The sequence below is a fragment of the Montipora capricornis genome, chromosome 1 (assembly GCF_036669925.1).
Source record: "Montipora capricornis isolate CH-2021 chromosome 1, ASM3666992v2, whole genome shotgun sequence".
Classification (NCBI taxonomy): domain Eukaryota; kingdom Metazoa; phylum Cnidaria; class Anthozoa; order Scleractinia; family Acroporidae; genus Montipora; species Montipora capricornis.
Genome location: NC_090883.1, coordinates 19,701,524 through 19,719,023, shown reverse-complemented (window position 1 = coordinate 19,719,023; position 17,500 = coordinate 19,701,524). Strand labels below are relative to the sequence as shown.

Genomic DNA, 17,500 nt, shown 5'->3' with positions numbered 1-17,500 from the left:
GTGTCTTTTTGAAATCAAGGCTTAAAAAGTGGGTCACTTAGTGTTTTGTTAACATAGTTTTGAAATCCAAAGAAAAATATGAATTGATTTTTTGTTCACAGGGGCACTTTAAGGCTTCCGTCTCTGTGTTGATGTTTGTTCATCGCCACATGCACGATCTTGAAATGTCAGTTGTGGTGCTTGAACGAATGAAAGTTGACTTTGAGTTAGTTCACACGTGTATTGCCTTGCATTTGCGCCGCTCTTGTGAACCAGGCTTAGTGAACAGCCAGTGATTCGTTTGCGTTCGCAATCCAGGCACCAGTTGAAGCTGGCAGCATTTGGAGGCAACGGGATCCCTTGAATCCAAGCTCCTTGAATCATATTACACGAGGGTGGATACTTCAAATAACCCCGCATCACGTGAAAGCTTTTAATGCGTGAATTTAAGTACAAACATGTTGTGGTGCAATTTATTCTCTTTCCTCGTCTGTTCTTACAGTGATGTTTGGGTTACAAGTGATTTTTCAGCGAATAAGGTTTGTTTGTCCAGTGGTAGTTTTACCAACAAACTAACAAGGAAGATATCAGTTTACAAACATTGCTTTGTTATTCAAATGTGCCCACCACAGAAACGAAAGACCCTTTGTTTCGACAATGAATGAAACGCTGGTTGGCACAATAGGTGACATCAACGATATCTTCGCTGTAAGTGCTAAGTAATAGGAACCAATTACTAATTAGTGATAGAGCGAGTTTCAATCGAGTGTCGTAAAACCAAAACCAAAGTAATTACTTTGGCCAATCAGAAAGGACGGAGACAATCCAGTAAACCAATCAAAACTCGAAATAATTACACGTAGGCAACACAAAGCGCGGGAAAATGTGCACGCGCGAGCCACGACTAGTTTTGGTTTCACTTCTGATTGGTTGAACAAGTGGCGCGAGAACGTTTAACCAATCACTGTGTGAAGTAACGCAAAACCAAAGCAATTCACTAATTACTTTCGACACTCAATTGAAAACCTCTCTAACAAAAGCAATCCACATTAATAAAAAATTTCTTAAAAATAAAAGCAAATCTTCTGACAAAATAACATCTTTCACAAGAGTCAAAAATAAAAGCTAGCCATCGGCGAAATATTTTACAATTTAAGTACTCAACAGATTACCGCGTTTCCGATTAGTGAATCACGAATTCATAAACAGGTTGTAGAGTGCAATACGAAAGTTGCCATGGAAACAAAGCGATTGAGTAATTTTGTTGAGTATGTAATAAATAAGAAATCGTACGAACTTGCTCGTGCATTTGGTGATTTGCGGTCACTCGTGATGTTTTGAAAGTCACAAATTGCACGAGCCGTAATTTTTAAAAACTTTCAAAACATCACTGCCTGCAAATCACAAACTGCGCTCTGGTTTACACGATTTCCTATATATACACAAAATGACACTAGTCTTACCATTTTTAGTTGATTATTTATATTAGTCGATGATAACACCACCTTCGACGTCGACGGCAACGATAACGCCATAAAAACGCCTCTAATTTGCAACAACAATGGCTCTGGACGCCCTGCAGGAACGTTTTGCGTTTTCGTACATTTCTTTGCCGTCATCTGCTGACGGCTACAAGGAAGCAAAAACAAACAAGATACAAACAAACAAACAAACAAACAAACAAAACAACGACAGAAACCAATTGGGTAAGTGTGCTTTTTATGTTTTGCCACGACCCGGTAGAACCAATGTAAGGTTATTCAGAGGACGTGATTACCCGACAATAAATCTTCAGTTTTCCCTCTTTAATTCTTGGATGGGTGCTACGCAATTTTCATCTTAAAAACGAATTTATATTACTACAATAGATGACGTTGTCATAGCCGTGGTCGACCTCAGTCTGGCTTAAGTTCCTTGACAACGTGAACTGACCAGCGTTGGTGTTTTACTGGACGATAATTTCTAAAATTGATTTCTCGGCTGGTTTTACGCAGGTAATACCCAGGTCTCATCCCACACGGCTACCATGCATAGACCTTTTTCATAATGGCGGCCCTACAAAATACTCTTTTGTTTTAATACTGATAATTCTTTCTAGCCTCGCTGCAATGCGCAAAAGTCAAAAGAATATGTTAACCAAAATGAGGCCAGTAGGTCCAATTAACATAAATACAATAGAATAGGTCTATGGGATGACCCATTAACAGTTTGATTTCAATACTTAAATAAGGTAAACCAAGAGTCCCAAGAGTAAAAATCTGGTATCAGGTTTGTCCCGATCAGCGTCAGAAAACTGTCTATTTTTAAACAAAGTTTTGCGGGAAAATAAATAATAGACCAAATCGGCTATCTTAATGTTGTACCCAATTTACATCTCCCGGGGTTAACTATTTAAGATCCTTTGTGTATTGTATTTGCATTATAGTGTAGCATTCACATATAAAGGATAAGCAAATACCTGGAACAAAACGTTTTATTTCCAAAGGGTTTGAATTGAGTACAACAATGAGTTTAGCCGATGTCACTGGTCTATTCTTTATTTTCCCACAAAACTTGATTTAAAAATAGGCACTTTTCTGACGCTGACGGGGACTGGGCCAATTTGGAGAGAATCTTACTTTTGGGTGATAGACTCTTGGGTTAACCGGCTTAAATAATGATTAACAAAAAGTATCCCATAATGCCAAAGGGATGAAGAACGAATTAATGTACACATGGATGGATCGTTTCTGTACAATTAAAATGAATTCAGTACTTGTACAATCTCATAGTGCAATCCGTTTTGGGGGTTCTTTACATAAAAAAACAATACAAGTTATTTACTCTTGGCACTGTATCATGCTTCAGTGAACAGGATATCCATTGTTTTAACGCGAATAACCCCCGTATTCCGGGTGTCATATGACGCCTTGTATCTTCAAAGGAAAGACGTTTCAACTTTGCAGTTGTCTTTTTTCTGGTCTTCAAAATATGTTCAAAGATCATTTTTTCAGAATAAGCAGATCTCAGTTTCCAGAATTTCTTTTCCGGCCCGAAAAGTTATGGGGCTTTTGACAAACAGTTTTAGGCCACTTTCAAAAAGACCATAATACTCTTTGTTTTTTCAAGTTTCTCTTGGGACCATTGTAGGTCTTAAGAGAAACTGGAAACAATGCTTATGATGCAATTTTTTTTAGGGCAAACAAAGAGTATTACGGTATTTTTGAAAGTGATCCATTCGTTTTTTTCATCAATCCCATAATACAGTTCATTTTTGGGGGTTATTTGCATTAAAACAATGGATATCCAGTTCACTGAAGCATGACACAGTCCCAAGAGTAAATAACTTGTATGGTTTTTATGTAAAGAACCCCCAAAACGTGTTGCATTATGGGATGGTGAAAATAGCAAATTCGGGCCTCAGTTGTCACTCCGTCAAATCGAAAAATCAGATATATTCATGCGAATTTTTGACAGTTGTCTGACTAAAGTCAAGTGTTACGGTTCAATTAAGTGCTGTCAAACAATTAAAGTTGATGAACATTTTTTTACTGGATAGAGCAGGCTGCACTAGTGATCTTGCCGTCTTTGTCAATGGATTTTTGAGCGTGCAGGACAATGTCAGCGGTTGCTTTGAACTTGTTACCTTCACCTCCATTTAAGATGTCTTCAAGGGCAGTCACCTGTAGCCAACCATACGAAAATTAGTGAATTTGTATTGGAAAGGTTCTCTCAGGGTTTTGTTTCTAGAAAGCGGAGATTTTTTCGATGCACCATGGGTGCTATAAAATCACTTTGTACGTTCAAAAAGAGGACATTTAAATGCATGAAAGTGTGCCATACTTTTTTTTGTTCTGACCAGCTATTCAATAAAAACAGACACAAATAGCTGTTCGTGTCTGATAGAAATTGTTCAAGTAAACAAAAAGAATCCAGCTACTCAAAGACATAGCAGAGCACAGTCTTTACTGTTCTCTTGCAATAAGATCGAGTAATTTTACGGAGTAATTTGGATTTATCAACGGAGTTGATAATGTAAATTGACCACCGTACAGGGATTCTAAAAGCCGTACTGTGGTCAATTTAGATTATCAAATCTGTTGATAAAACCAAATTCTTGTGTACTACTTCCCCACCGACGCAGCACCACAGTTTCTTTAGAAACTACACCCTTTATTAATTTTACGGAGTGTACACGATTAGGTTTCATTTTCCAAAAAGAGGACGGACTATGCGCTGTAGCCCAAATACCAAATAAAAATGTCTCTACTGAGTAGAAGGCATAAGGTCCCCAAATGCGACTAGATCGAAACTAATCTTAGAAGACCATTAAAAACGAGATATAGGGGTTATTTTTTATTTTGATTTTGATAGGTGCTTTCTTGTGAACCACCTCGGGCGACTCGAAACGAACATGGACTTATTCTTCAATTGATTGTCAGCTTGTTTTTATCATCGACAATCACTTGAGAACCACCTTGTTGCATTGGCATCTTGCATATCACCGTGCGCTTCCCTTTTCCACGCAGTCGCTGCTTTACTTGGCAGGATTTTTATGACTTAGCTTTACTTTCCACCTCACGCCATACCATTTCCCCCTTACCTCTATTGTGGAAACGCCCTTACTCTTAGCATCTTCGATTAATCCACGCATCTTTTTCTACGACGAAAAGGGAAACATTTTCGGAAACCGTTACCAACACCACCCGCAACAACAGCAATTAAAACAAATATATTTAACTTTCTCCTCACTGAGAGTATCAAAGCGGTCCCTTGTGTTCTTTGCATTTGGTTAGTATATACTAATACGTAGGTAAGCGTTGAAGGCGCGATCTGACTGGCTACTCAAACTGCGGATACCCTTGGCTATTTACCTCCAACCAACTCACGCGGGATTTACGCCGGAACATATTGTAATCGTCGCAGGAATAAATGAGTTAAAATCATCTTTTTGTGATTTATTAGAGATAGATAGATAGATAGATAGATAGATAGATAGATAGGCGCTGGCGACGAGGAGCTCTCAACTGTTCCAGGTGACTTTGATCTCATATGTGTGCTTGATGGTCTGTGTGCAATATGTGGATTGAGTCATTCCAGGTTTTGAAATTCTCTTGGCACTGCATCTCGCCCCGATCCAGAAGGTATAGTCAATGCCAGCTACATGTATGTTTACAACAAATGAGCGTTGCTGTAAACGAACATTCGGGCTTTGTTGCTAAGAAGCGTTGAATCATGGGTCAGAATTAAAAATATTATGGGATACGTTTCGATTTGCAGATCGCAAAACTTTGGTTTCCATATGATCGCAGGATCGAACGATCGCAGAACTTTCTGCGATCTGCGATCGTCTGCGAACATATGGAAAGCGGCCTTAAAACTGCATGGGTTATTTCATCAGGAATGAAACTACACACTGAAGGAGAGCAGACATAAAAAATAACCTCGAGTTATTTGCCGCATTTAGTGAGGAGAAGGCCTTTACCCAATGCAAGGGAAAGCTGCAAGAACAAACAGCACTGTTCCTTAATCGTTCGAAATGCATGACTTTGGTAAATGTTTGTAAAGTCAATCATCACTTACCAATTTCTTCTCAGATCTTTCATGTCGCTTCTGTGACTTATGCAGCTCTAGCTTCATGTTCCGTGATTCGTCCTTGGACTAAAACGAAAGAGTCAATAATTGTAACGATAGCGCAGAAAAACACTTGCCAACATGACCAGGATAAATACAGAAGAATGAGATACTTGCCCTACGAAAATCCTCAAGAAGTGCTCTCTCAGCCCTCTGTCCCAATTGCCGTTTCCGACATGCTATTTGCTCAATTTTGCCGCATTTGGATAGCTAAGCAAAATGATTATTTTTCGCAAAGCATGACGAACACACTATGACCACCGAAAACGAAATTTCTAATTCACACAAACCCTTTTAATCAAATAATGCAAATTGCCGCGAAAAAAAAAATGGCGACATTGAAATCTGTGATCTGCATTTTCGGACGTTTCACCTTAAACGTAAATTTCCGTAAATCGGGTCGTGTAAAATTTTGAAACCCGTCACGTTGTGGCAGAGTTTGAACTCGGGCAAAACCCTATACATTACTTTCAGAAATAAAAGCCTTATTCGCACGATCCGCCCCACCTCGAGCTCCATCACTACGGCGGCTGAAACCGTGAAAAGGTAAATTACAATTCGCAGACTCTTACCACAACAGTGCCATTTGTCATTCCTTTGGGGATTTCATTTCCTTCGGATATTCTTTTGGAAGGCGAGGGGTTATTCCTCACGACAGTTCCCGTCTCCTTTCGGCTCACTTTCCGTCCACTCTGCTTTCCCCAAACTTCGATAACCAACGAGGTATTCATTAAGTAGTCGACAAACTGTTATTTGAGAGGAAAATGGTTTTAAGAGCAAGTTGGAGTGAGAAGGAAATACGGATTAAGACAGACGTCTTCTCGAAAAAGGATATATTTTGTCGGTGTTTGCAGAAGATTGTTGTATGGTTATGCAACAGGTATACTCTAAAAGAAATTGCAGGAGTTACTTGTTTTGATGCTCTTCCACTGAATTACAGGAGACTTGTCGGCCATTAAACTATAACTTTTGGCATGTATAAAAGATAGGTTGTTATAGAAAGTTCATATACCTTATTCCACAATGGCCGCTTTTTTAGTATTCTTTTGTTTGATTGCAAATTGGCCCTTTTGGCCTCGTTCAAGGTTAAATATTGTTATAAATTTTACGCTTGAAAGCGAGGCCAAAAGAGCCAATTTGCAAGGAAACAAAAGAATACTAAAATGGCGGCCATTTTGGAATAAGGTGTATTTAGACACTTTGCTTTCAAGTACCAGCAATCGATGCAGTATTTGTACGTTGTGGCAATCTTTGCAATCGCAACAGTTGAAAATTAAATAGCTGTTCTTTGAATGTATCTCGTAAAGAAAATGGTTTACATGGATTTTGTACACTATTGGAAGGCGCAATTGATCAAGTTTATCGTATGCACAAACCTGTTTTGTGACCGGTGAGAATGCAAACTGTTTCTCGTAGGCATAGGCAGGATTAATGGTACCAGACACACTTCCTGTTACAGATGGTTCATTATCCAGGTATAGTTTAAATTTGCACCATGTCTGTCCCTGAAATAAGATAAGAATGAAGTGGAGTCAAAGTAGAACGCAAACAACAAATAAATTTGAAAAATGCATGGTTGCGCAGACGTATGGAAGGATACGTACAGATGGATGGATAGACAAACAAAATCAAAAAAATGAATAACCAAGAAAGAATAAAGCCAAAGGGCTCAAGTTCACTACCTACCTTGGCAAATCTTGCTGGTAGACCTCTGGCGTGAGGAATTCTTAGTTTAAAATAAAGAGGATTTCCAATCTGAATGGAATAAAAAGCGAAGAATAAAATCTAATAAAGAAGGAGAAAACGACGCCGAAGATTATGAGTCACAACGTAACCGTATGAATGGCCCGTTGACTAATTTTCAGACGATCATATGAATGCCTTAAATGCAATACAGAATCCAAGTGAGGATAAGGCGAGATTCCCATTCCCAATGATACTTAAAAGAAAAAAAAATCAGTCTATTCGAGTCTTTGTGCCACCCTGAGAAAATTCTCATTTCAAATTTTGCTCTCCCGCCAAAGTCGCGCAACCAATGATCAGAGGACTGACCATCTGGTAAATTCCCCAAAAAAGCCGTGTCATACGAAAAAGGACAAAAATTAGATGAAAAAATATCCTTGAAATAAAAAAAAACCTATTCCAACTGTCACAGCCAAGCCAGTGTTCTCTAACCTTATCTTCTATAACAGACCCACAACAACAACATCATCGGCAATAACAAGAATGACATGAAGCTTTTCAATTTTTTGTATTTATTTACACGAGTTTAGTGAGGTCTCAATAATTGTCATTTATAAAGGCAGAGGTTTCTAGGAGACGAAAAACAACTACAAAAACAAGAAAAATGAACACTAGAGCCACCAACAAGCAACTGTCTACGAAAGTGGGCGAGAGATTTGTTCTAAATTTGCTCCTATGGTGTATGCATGTGAAACTTCAGGACGCCGACTTCAAAGTACAACTTGTCTGATTAACGTACCAACTCTTTCGGGTCCTCCACGAAGTCATCGATATCCTCGTTGCCTGTTTTATCACAAGGATACGCTTCCACCTGTATGTAATCAATAAACAAATCAAAGAATCGGTTATCAAGGTCTACATCTACGTATCCAGACACATCATAAACCTATCACCCATGTCACAGCCAAGCCGGTTACATTTGGTAGAGAGTGATAGGGCACTAAACAGAGCTGAGATTTTCGTCCCCTGCACTTTGCAAATGTGTGGGTACTTTAACATTCCACAAAATTTGCTGAGTGTTGTGCTGAGTGTTGTGAGGCGGGGCTTATAGTTTATAGTCCCTATCCCAAAGTACTTGAAAGCCTAACCATTTTCAGATGAATTATAAAGACGGCAATTTCTCCTCAATTATTTTAATACCCTACGTGTTGATCTGGCTAGGGCTCGAGCCCGCGAGTTCCCTTACGGTGATCTAAAGCTCAACTACATAAGCCAAACGCTCGATCGATCGATCGATTAATCTTATCAATGAATCACTCACTCATTCACTCACTCACTCACTCACTCACTCACTCACTCACTCACTCACTCACTCACTCAATCAATCAATGAATCAATGAATCAATGAATCAATCAAATACAAGAAGAGAGGCTGGACGAAAACCTTCCTTGGTTGGATACGGGGATAAACGGAAGAGCAGCCGGTTGACACGTAAATGTTGAAAAACAGGGAAAATATACAATACTGGCTAATGTGTCTAGAAAGAGCCTTGTTGTGTAATTGTCCGTCACTGTGAAAGAAAGAAAAAAGTTAGTTCATAATATTGCTTTACTCACTTGTAAATGGCCTTGGTCATTTCCCTTATAATCTGTTATAGAAAGACTCTCTTCCACCTCAATCTGCAACGTAGAGACATGGTATATATAGCTACTTCAAATATTCGAATGCAAAATGATTACTCAAGACATACTTATCAGAGCTCCAAATACTTCACAAAATCTTCCAAAAGACAATCAAAAGCAAAAACTTTTATCTAATCAAAAGGCTTAGTCAAATAAACTCGGATTAGAGGTCTAAAGGCAATCAAAGCCAAGAAGCTGTTGTAAAGATGGTGAAAGTTACATTTATAAAATCGAGTCAACTGAAGCTATGATCCTCGCAGTTATGAACGCAATTTTAGCACTTGCGTGAAATAGCCTAAAAAGTTCAGGTATTTAACGGGGTTTGAACCCGTAACCTCGCGAAACCGGTACGACGCAACTGAGCTATGAAAGCACTGATGATGGGAGCTAGTCATTTGTGAGTTCAAAGGTTCCCGTGCCGATGAATGATTCATTTCATATATCATTTCATCACAGAAACAAGTGTTAGAGTGAATTGAACAGCGATAAACAAAGCGCGTTTCAGTCATTTGGATTAAAAAAGATGCGCTAGTTTCAAAAGCAAACAAACCAAAATCGAATTCGCTAACGCTTATTATGTTTAAAAAGCTGGCGCTAATCTCACTTAAAAGAGCTGACAAACAACACCTTACCATGTAAGCTAAGCTTTGAAGATAAAGTTGCGCTGAGCCAATTTGCACCTCGGCATCATAAGGCTCCCAAAAAGGATCTCTTTCCTGTCAACAAATGCACAAGAACATGTCATCATCTAAAAATCGGCGGTAAAGAAAAAGTGAACGATGAGTCCTTCTCCCCTAGATACTCTTTTCCAACAACTAATGTTTTAAACTGGTGAAAGACGAAAGGGACACAGAGCCCGGAATTAGCGATCGCCATTTGATGTTTCGGTGCTGGAGTCGTGAAAACGGCCCAAGAAGTAAGAAGGAGAGTCGAAAACAGGGAGAACTGAGGCAAGATAACCAGCAAGCAATGCAATACAGCAAAGGAATAAGAAATAATTAGATTTATAGCGGGGCGGTCAGTTTGTTGCCTTGAAAACAAAAACGCATTTGACGTTCGTCCGTTCATTTCTTACTGGAAATCTAGTTTTTCAGCAAGGCCATAATGACGAGACACGAGACACATTCAAACTTACAAAGCCACTCCTAGAATTACATACAAACCTCAGGCAGATCCCAGTCGTCTCCTTCAATATAGTTTTGGTACATTTCCTGCATCAGAAACTTTCTGTTGAGGAATTTATTCCTGTCCCAGATCCATTCTGCATCATCCTTGAGACTCTTCATTTTAACTTTCACCTAAGTTGTAACGCGCATGTGTCAGATCAACACATAAAATGGATCCTACGATGTCCCACAACACTAAATAGGGAGATTTTAGAAACGAAATAAACGCCATAAAACGGCACGCATTTGTGCGTAACAAAGACGTGAAATCACCAAATTGACGTTTTAAAGGGATCCTCAACTAAAACAACAAAATAACTTTAAACCACACAACATAAGGTTAACAAGTTCAAACCTTTTCCAATGAAAGTGTTTGTATCCGCAAAAAAAGGAATTTCAAAAACGCTTGTTTTAGCTTTCAAATTTCCTGCGCTGGGGCCGCCATCTTGAATAATTGTGACGTAACATGGTTGCCCTATTGTTCTGACACAAAGAGCGATTTTTTCTGGAACAATATGACAACTACGACACGTCACAATTATTCAAGATGGTGGCGCCCGAGAAATTTGAAAGCCAAAACAAGCCTTGTTTAAATTCATTTTTTATTTGTAGACACGATGTTCTGTGGTTTAAAGTTACTTTGTTGTTTTAGTGGAGGTTCCCTTTAAAATAAGCCAACCAGAATCTAATTGACTGTTGAAACAATGACTTCTTTTGTTCCGTGGTTGGCAAATTTGAATGTCAAAAGAAATGTGACGTCAATGTTTGTAAGCAAGAAATATCGCTATTACATCTCTTCCGATTTTTCATAACATCCCTACTCGGTCCAGTTCTTTCACGATTTTGTGAGCGACAGACTGTCAAACAACTCATCCAAATGTGAATTTAAGACGAATAAATGGAAACGAGTTTTCTCGTCTTAAAAGTCAAATCTGACGCGGGGAACCCGTTAGATAAATTTTCCGTCTTAGACGAGATTTTCGTCTCCATTGTGAAAACGGCTAATCACTAATGAGGCTCTGTACGTCTTAAGGCTTGTTACATCATGATTTCTTTTCCGTTCTATGTGGGCTGAATCTCCATGACCAGGTGGTTTCTAAAAAGTGCCTAATTAAAAAAAGATGTGGTTTCAGGCCCTGTTCATACACTAACGCGCCTTCCGGAAAATCTGTTTTCTGTTTCTTTAAAACTTTCAGTTTAAAAAGAGCTACACCCTTTGTAAGCGTTTTCACAGCATTTTCCACCGTCCAGACCAGAACGAAAACAGATACGAAAATATGCGTTTTCGTACGGTCACCAGGATTGTTCTTCCTTACTTTCTCCAAACTGCAAATGCTTGAACTAAATCTATGGTACGATAGTAATAGCTATTCCCACTCTATTTTCCCCGCCATGTTGGATCGATTGTTATGCCTTTTACGCGCAAGTCAAGTTAAATAAGTGAAACTGGGAGCGTTTTTGAAATCATCCATTTTCACAGACATTCACCTGTGTATTCGATCGTATTAATGTAGACGGAAGGCGTAAAGGTATGCGCGATGCAGTTATGAGCTATCGGTGCAGTTTGAGTCAAAGACCCACCTTACCCCTTGCTCACCATAGTCTCCAGAGCATCCGACTAGATAACGGAGGATAACGGATTTTTTCCGAGTTTCAAATGGATGCAATTTCAACAACATATATAATTCCCACTTTCGCTCACTTGGGTGTTTGGAATGCTTTTTAAAACGAAAACAAAGTGTAGACGTCGTCTCAGCTAGGCCAAATTTGAATTTCAAATTTGGAAGTATCAGGCGGAAATACTCAGCCTGCTAAAAAAACAAAACAAAAGACAAACAGGCTGAAAAAATATGGCGTGTGATCCCCGCCAAAATTAATGTCTTCAATTTCGTTTTACTTTCAAATTCGCCTAAGCCTCCTGACGTTGAATTTTTTCGGCCCTTGAAGGCTGCTGGTTCTAAAGGTAATTAGCTAGACAAAAGAAGTCGTGGGTCCACGTTAAATTTCTTTCACGAAGAAAGGACCACCACTTCCCTTACACTTTGGAGGAGTGGCAAACGACGCTCTTGGTTGTCCCAACGAAGTAGCAGGATAAGAAGCTGCAGTTCTACGTACACTGTATCTCGAAAACAAAGATCGAAAGTTTGTGAGCGCACGATCACTTGAAATACTGGTTTCAACACTGGAAGGACTAACTGTTGCAGCGTTCCTGTGGACCTGACTGGACAGTAACGACTCAGCTTGCTGAAGCAAAGAAACAACTTCTTAAAAGTTTCTTCCTTCACTATTTGACCTGTTTTCACTCTCCAAGATCCATCGTCCGCCATATTGAGATGGAAGGATGAATAAATGATGTTAACGCTGGAAATAAATTAGGTGTTGTGCAACAAGGCTCACGCGGACATACTGGGTTCCAGGATTTGGGGAGACAACGAATTTAGAGACGTTCTGAGTTTGAAAGTAATACGGAATTGAAAACAATAATTCTGGCGAGGATCACACGCCATAGACAAAGGGTGTGTTTTCTTTCAGCCCGGGTCGACGAAAGAGAAATTCTGGCATGCGCATCATCATCGATATTATTTTTGCCTCGGCCACCTTGTGTGGCTGGCCCGTCCAACTCCCAGTTTACTGCGCGTGAGAAGTATGAATCCTATCGATTCAACATGGCGGAAAATTTCCGAAACGTCAGCCCTGGCTTTAACTCGCCAAGGAACCAGTTCAAGATGCATGCCTGCTTAAGAGGTAACTTGATATCGGACGTACCTCTGTCCTTCCTTCTTTAAGCCCTCGTGCTTGAGGGGACACGAGCATAATCTCAAACTTCACCTTGGAAATCAGAAATACTAATTTTGTTTCAGAAGTCTCTTACCACACATTAACCATAAAAGTGGGTAATTAACATGGAGTTAAGTTCAAACAAGAGAGTATGAGGTAAGAGAGAAAATCATGTGCCCCATGATAAATATTTGAAAACTATTTTTAGATTGCACCCACGCTGCGAAGGGTATTTTTATCTCAGTCTTGTGTCCATGACCGCGCGTTCCATTTTCACCGACCAATAAGGTGTGATCCTTGAAATAGCCATGGAGTATGACCGGACAAAGCTAATGATCCGCTCTCTTGCATGATATATTTCCCTGGTTAGAATCTTAGCCCAGAGATTCTACCCGAGTGGATTGCATGAGCATAACTTGGAAAACCAGGTTGATAAGATGGTTATAATATCTTTTTGCAATTTTGAAAGCAGAGCATGAAGTAAAGCCAACCATACGGTAGTTCAGTTTACTCAGTGATATCACGCAGAGAAACAAGCTTAAGTTTAGTGGCATTTTTTTCATAAAATCAAAACTATTTTTGTTACCATTTTTCATTTATTTGGTTTTCTCGATCTTTTGCTGATTCAACACTCTCTATTAACAAAGCGGTTATAATGGAAGTTTCATCTTCCCAATTAAAACCCGGATATCGATCACATGAACGAGAAAAGAAAACATTGACGCCTGACCTTCTTCCCAAGTTCTTCAGCCATGGCGTTTGTTTCACCTATCATAGGAACCATTTGCAGCAGGTCTTCTTGTAAAAGCATGTCATCTGAAATGGTAAATTAGCAAGTGGAAAGGAAGATATCAAAGTAACAGGTGCTAGCCATAGACATAATTTGCTCTCCTCGGTTCTATTGAGCACCGTCTACAACTCAATCGTCAATAGCGCGTGGGTATTGGAGGCGTTTGGAAGTTTGAAATTTAGTCGTATCACGTGCGGACCTCTCCACAAATCATTTGCAAAGGGCTTAAATTCTTGAAGCATCCTTGGGTGTGATTCTATACTCATTAAAACGTAGGGCTTACGTGGAGTTTCCGCAGTCGTTGACGTGTCTAAACTCCCTTACAGTACCCAATGAAAACACAGTTTAACCACGTTCGCAGGGTCCTTGGGAACCACAGTTGCGTCTGCTCACGTGACCACTTAAGATGGTCAACCGAGGCTTGTCAACCAAAAGATAAAATACTAATAAGAGTAAGAAGAGATTAAAGCATATACAAACTACGTCGCTTTCGGGCAGCTACGATAACATCATTTGAAGGTAAAACAGGAAACCTGTCTAAAAAACCTTAACCTGAGGTAAAATCTGATTGCACAGCCTAGTAATGTCAGTAACGGCATTGATCCAAAGTGGCATGACATAGCCTCTTAGCCAATTTATCGCCGATCAGCTTTGCAGGAGTGAAGGCAAACTCCATCGAAGCCCCGGCAAAGTTCTTTTGATAATAGCTATAACACTGGAGTGAGATCGATCCCTTGTAAAGTGATTGAGGGCTGTCGTGATTATTACTGCTGCATCAGACACATGACAGAGCAGGGGAGCAGTGGAAAAAACCTCACGAAAAGCGGCCATGATAAAAACCACACCCAACGTACACAGGTGATTAACTTTAAATATGTTATGTCATGCTAAGCTACTACATAACTCAGACTTACTTTTTGTTTGCCCACCGCTCTTCGCCATATCAAACCCAGAGTTAGCCGCTATTTCCTCCTGTGCCAGGTCATACGTGATTTCGCTCACGTGGACTCCAGCCCCGGCTTTCTTCTTTTTTTCAAGTTCGACAGGATGATGCAAGACATACAAACTACTTGAGCCAAACATCACTCTATTAAAGAAAGTTACATTATAAATTCTTCATTGTTTTGGGAAACGATTGAGCTTTGTTTAATAATGGCGTGTTTTCGGTTTGTGTGAATTAACTGCTCTAGGGAAATCTTGAAAAAGTTTCAATTCAGAACTGCAAGAGGCAAATAGACAGCTGTGCGAAGCAAACTTTCTTGCAGCCTTGGGGACTGAACTTCGAAGAGCGCAGCTCACGATATCGGGCAGAAACAGGAACACATCAAAATGGACCCTCTATCTTTCATACTGGGTCTTCGAGTCAACCCTATCTCAAGTACAGTTATTGATAGAACGCCTTTCTTAAGTGTAGATAGAGGTTATTTTTGATGGGCTCCTGGCAGAAAGCATAAATAAGGCGTCTCTGCCAGCAGCTACACGTCCATGTTTGATGTCGGTGCACAGCACCGCAGGTAGATGTAATTAGCTGAGTCCATTTTGACGAGGGAAGAAAACCGGATCACCCGTAGAAAACCCCTCGAGTAAGGTTAAGATCGACTGTAACTGAGCCCACATACAATCGCAGAGGTGGGGGGGGGGGGGGGGGGCAGATAATGACCACAACGCACGACAGTCTGAATTTCCAAAGCTTACAGCACGGGATATTCGCAGACGGTCATTTAAAGCAGATGAAAAACGGGAAACGCAATGAGTAACCCTTTTAGGTTGTTGTTGTTGTTTTTTAAAAGTTAGTTTGGGGGGAGGTTTTAATGGAATTTCGACACTTATGCCTAATCCTATGCCTTTATCGAGTGTAATAGGCTGTCACCATCAAGAAATTGCATCCCAACTAAAACGAAGACTAAAGACTTTGAAATGTGATCATCTTCAGTTGAGTGAAATGCCAGTACGGAGTAACCGCTGAATTCCCTGACACCTTTGTTAGCATTCAGCGGCGTTCTCTGAAGAACGAGTCAAAAAACAATAGACAATGTTCTTATGCAAATAAGATGCTGGGTATTGACCATGAGTGTAAGAGGTTATGCTGACGAAAGATGAGCGTTAAGTACTTTTAAGTCTTGAAATTAAGCAAAGAAACAAAACTTTAATTAAGCGGGGCGTAATGTAGAAAGAGTAAAGCCCACTAACTGCTCGATCATAACGACTTCTATGTGAGAGATACTAGCGAGCACGACTCGCTTTTTAGCAACGGTCGGAAAACGAAAGTGAACATTGAGCTCCCTGATACAACACGCCATTCATACCTGTCATTGTGGTGAATTTCTATTTCATCATGAGTTGGTTTACCGTTGATCATTAACTTTGCATCAGGATGAGCAAGGATTGTAATGGAATTTCCTTTATGCATCACTGTAGCGTGATCTACAAGAATGCTGTGAAAGAAAGAGTTGGCACATAATCACTAAACTGATAGCACATGATTTGGTGAACGTGCAGAGCAAATAGTATCACGTGACCTCAATTTTCCCAAAATTGCTTCACGACAAGTTCCGGGAAATCAAGTAAACCCGAGTGCGTTTTTCGTGTTTACGAAGAGACGTTTGTTTCCCAACACTCTACAAATGTATCATATTCAACCACTGACCTCAAACCACTCAAAATAATGTCTGGCTTCGGATCTGCTTTTCTGTTTCCAATCTTCGTTTTCCCTAAAATAGTTATTTTATAATTAACTGGCTTGGTCGTTTTTACTTGTGCCGATTGAAGCAGGGATAAGGTAGCTAGTGTGGAACAAACCCAGTATGAAAATCTCGAAGTTTCATTTGAACCCTATTAATGAAATACTCAAACCCTGCTTTGCAGAGCTCTAAGCTAACTGACATTAGAACACTGAAGTCACTTTTCTGTGAGGTTATTAGCACTGACAATGATACAACCGATTTAAAGTAAGTCTTCATGTAAATATCATAAGCTTAACTTTGTTTTCTGCAGAAGTGGCATTACGTTGACTGCGATTTCGCTCTTGCCTCAATCTTTCATCTTTTTATACTTATTTTTCACGTAGAAGACCTCATTTCGATTGCATTCGAGAATACAATGCAAGCAATTTAACGGCAACAGTAATAGCCCCTAAATACACACAAATGACTGCGACCTACCGAATTTAAAACATAAGAGGAGCTTAAAACATTTCAAGACAGTCTTTCAATACAGCAATATTGCCTCAAAGATGAGATATCGTTTTAATAGATAAGGCAAGCAATATCCTCGCCATACCAAGTCATTTTAATTTAACATTTACGAATACATCTCCAAAATCATGTTCCTTGCCAAGTCAAAAAGACAAGTACTTTTCAAATGCACAAGGAAGTGCAGAAGTCCATGGCCGAGAACTCTCGATTTGCGATCGAATGCGGCCCATCAGTTTTCGATACTACCTATTTTTAGAACAGTTACTAATAGGTTTTCGCGGGAAGTGAAAAAAACGTGGCGGTAGAGTGTATTCCTTGCACGATTCAGGATTTTGCATTAAGCACGAGCAAGGACCAATCAGAGGCGTTGTAGTCATCAGGCCCAATCTGATGGCCAGATGGCGGGACCTGTATTGAAAATTTAGAAATTACGGTAAAGCCAAATGAGAGAGATCCAAACTTCTGTGTTATTACCTTTTGGTTGTTATTATGTAGGAGGCGAAAATTACTGTAGACTGGTTGGTGGAGAGGGAACTCTTCTAGTAAATTTGCTTAACGATTCATAACATAACATTGCTGAACACCATCGACAGACAAACCACAGAATCGACTTG

The 17,500-nt window shown here is 39.7% G+C and overlaps 1 protein-coding gene across 1 annotated transcript in view; it reads right to left on the bottom strand.

Moving 5' to 3' along the window:
• Window positions 1-429: 429 nt before the first annotated feature.
• Window positions 430-17,500, bottom strand: part of LOC138021760 (kinesin-like protein KIF28) — a 40,410-nt gene continuing 23,339 nt past the window's right edge. The window contains exons 17-31 of the mRNA XM_068868795.1: window positions 16,340-16,403; window positions 15,999-16,127; window positions 14,607-14,779; window positions 13,633-13,718; window positions 12,891-12,953; window positions 10,122-10,256; window positions 9,591-9,674; window positions 8,893-8,955; window positions 8,075-8,146; window positions 7,279-7,347; window positions 6,969-7,097; window positions 6,165-6,338; window positions 5,542-5,619; window positions 4,562-4,618; window positions 430-3,641 (exon numbers count right to left, since the gene is read on the bottom strand). Coding sequence (XP_068724896.1) covers window positions 3,507-3,641; window positions 4,562-4,618; window positions 5,542-5,619; window positions 6,165-6,338; window positions 6,969-7,097; window positions 7,279-7,347; window positions 8,075-8,146; window positions 8,893-8,955; window positions 9,591-9,674; window positions 10,122-10,256; window positions 12,891-12,953; window positions 13,633-13,718; window positions 14,607-14,779; window positions 15,999-16,127; window positions 16,340-16,403 — 1,511 coding nt within the window. The 3' untranslated portion in view covers window positions 430-3,506. The remainder of the gene's footprint in view (window positions 3,642-4,561; window positions 4,619-5,541; window positions 5,620-6,164; window positions 6,339-6,968; window positions 7,098-7,278; window positions 7,348-8,074; window positions 8,147-8,892; window positions 8,956-9,590; window positions 9,675-10,121; window positions 10,257-12,890; window positions 12,954-13,632; window positions 13,719-14,606; window positions 14,780-15,998; window positions 16,128-16,339; window positions 16,404-17,500) is intronic.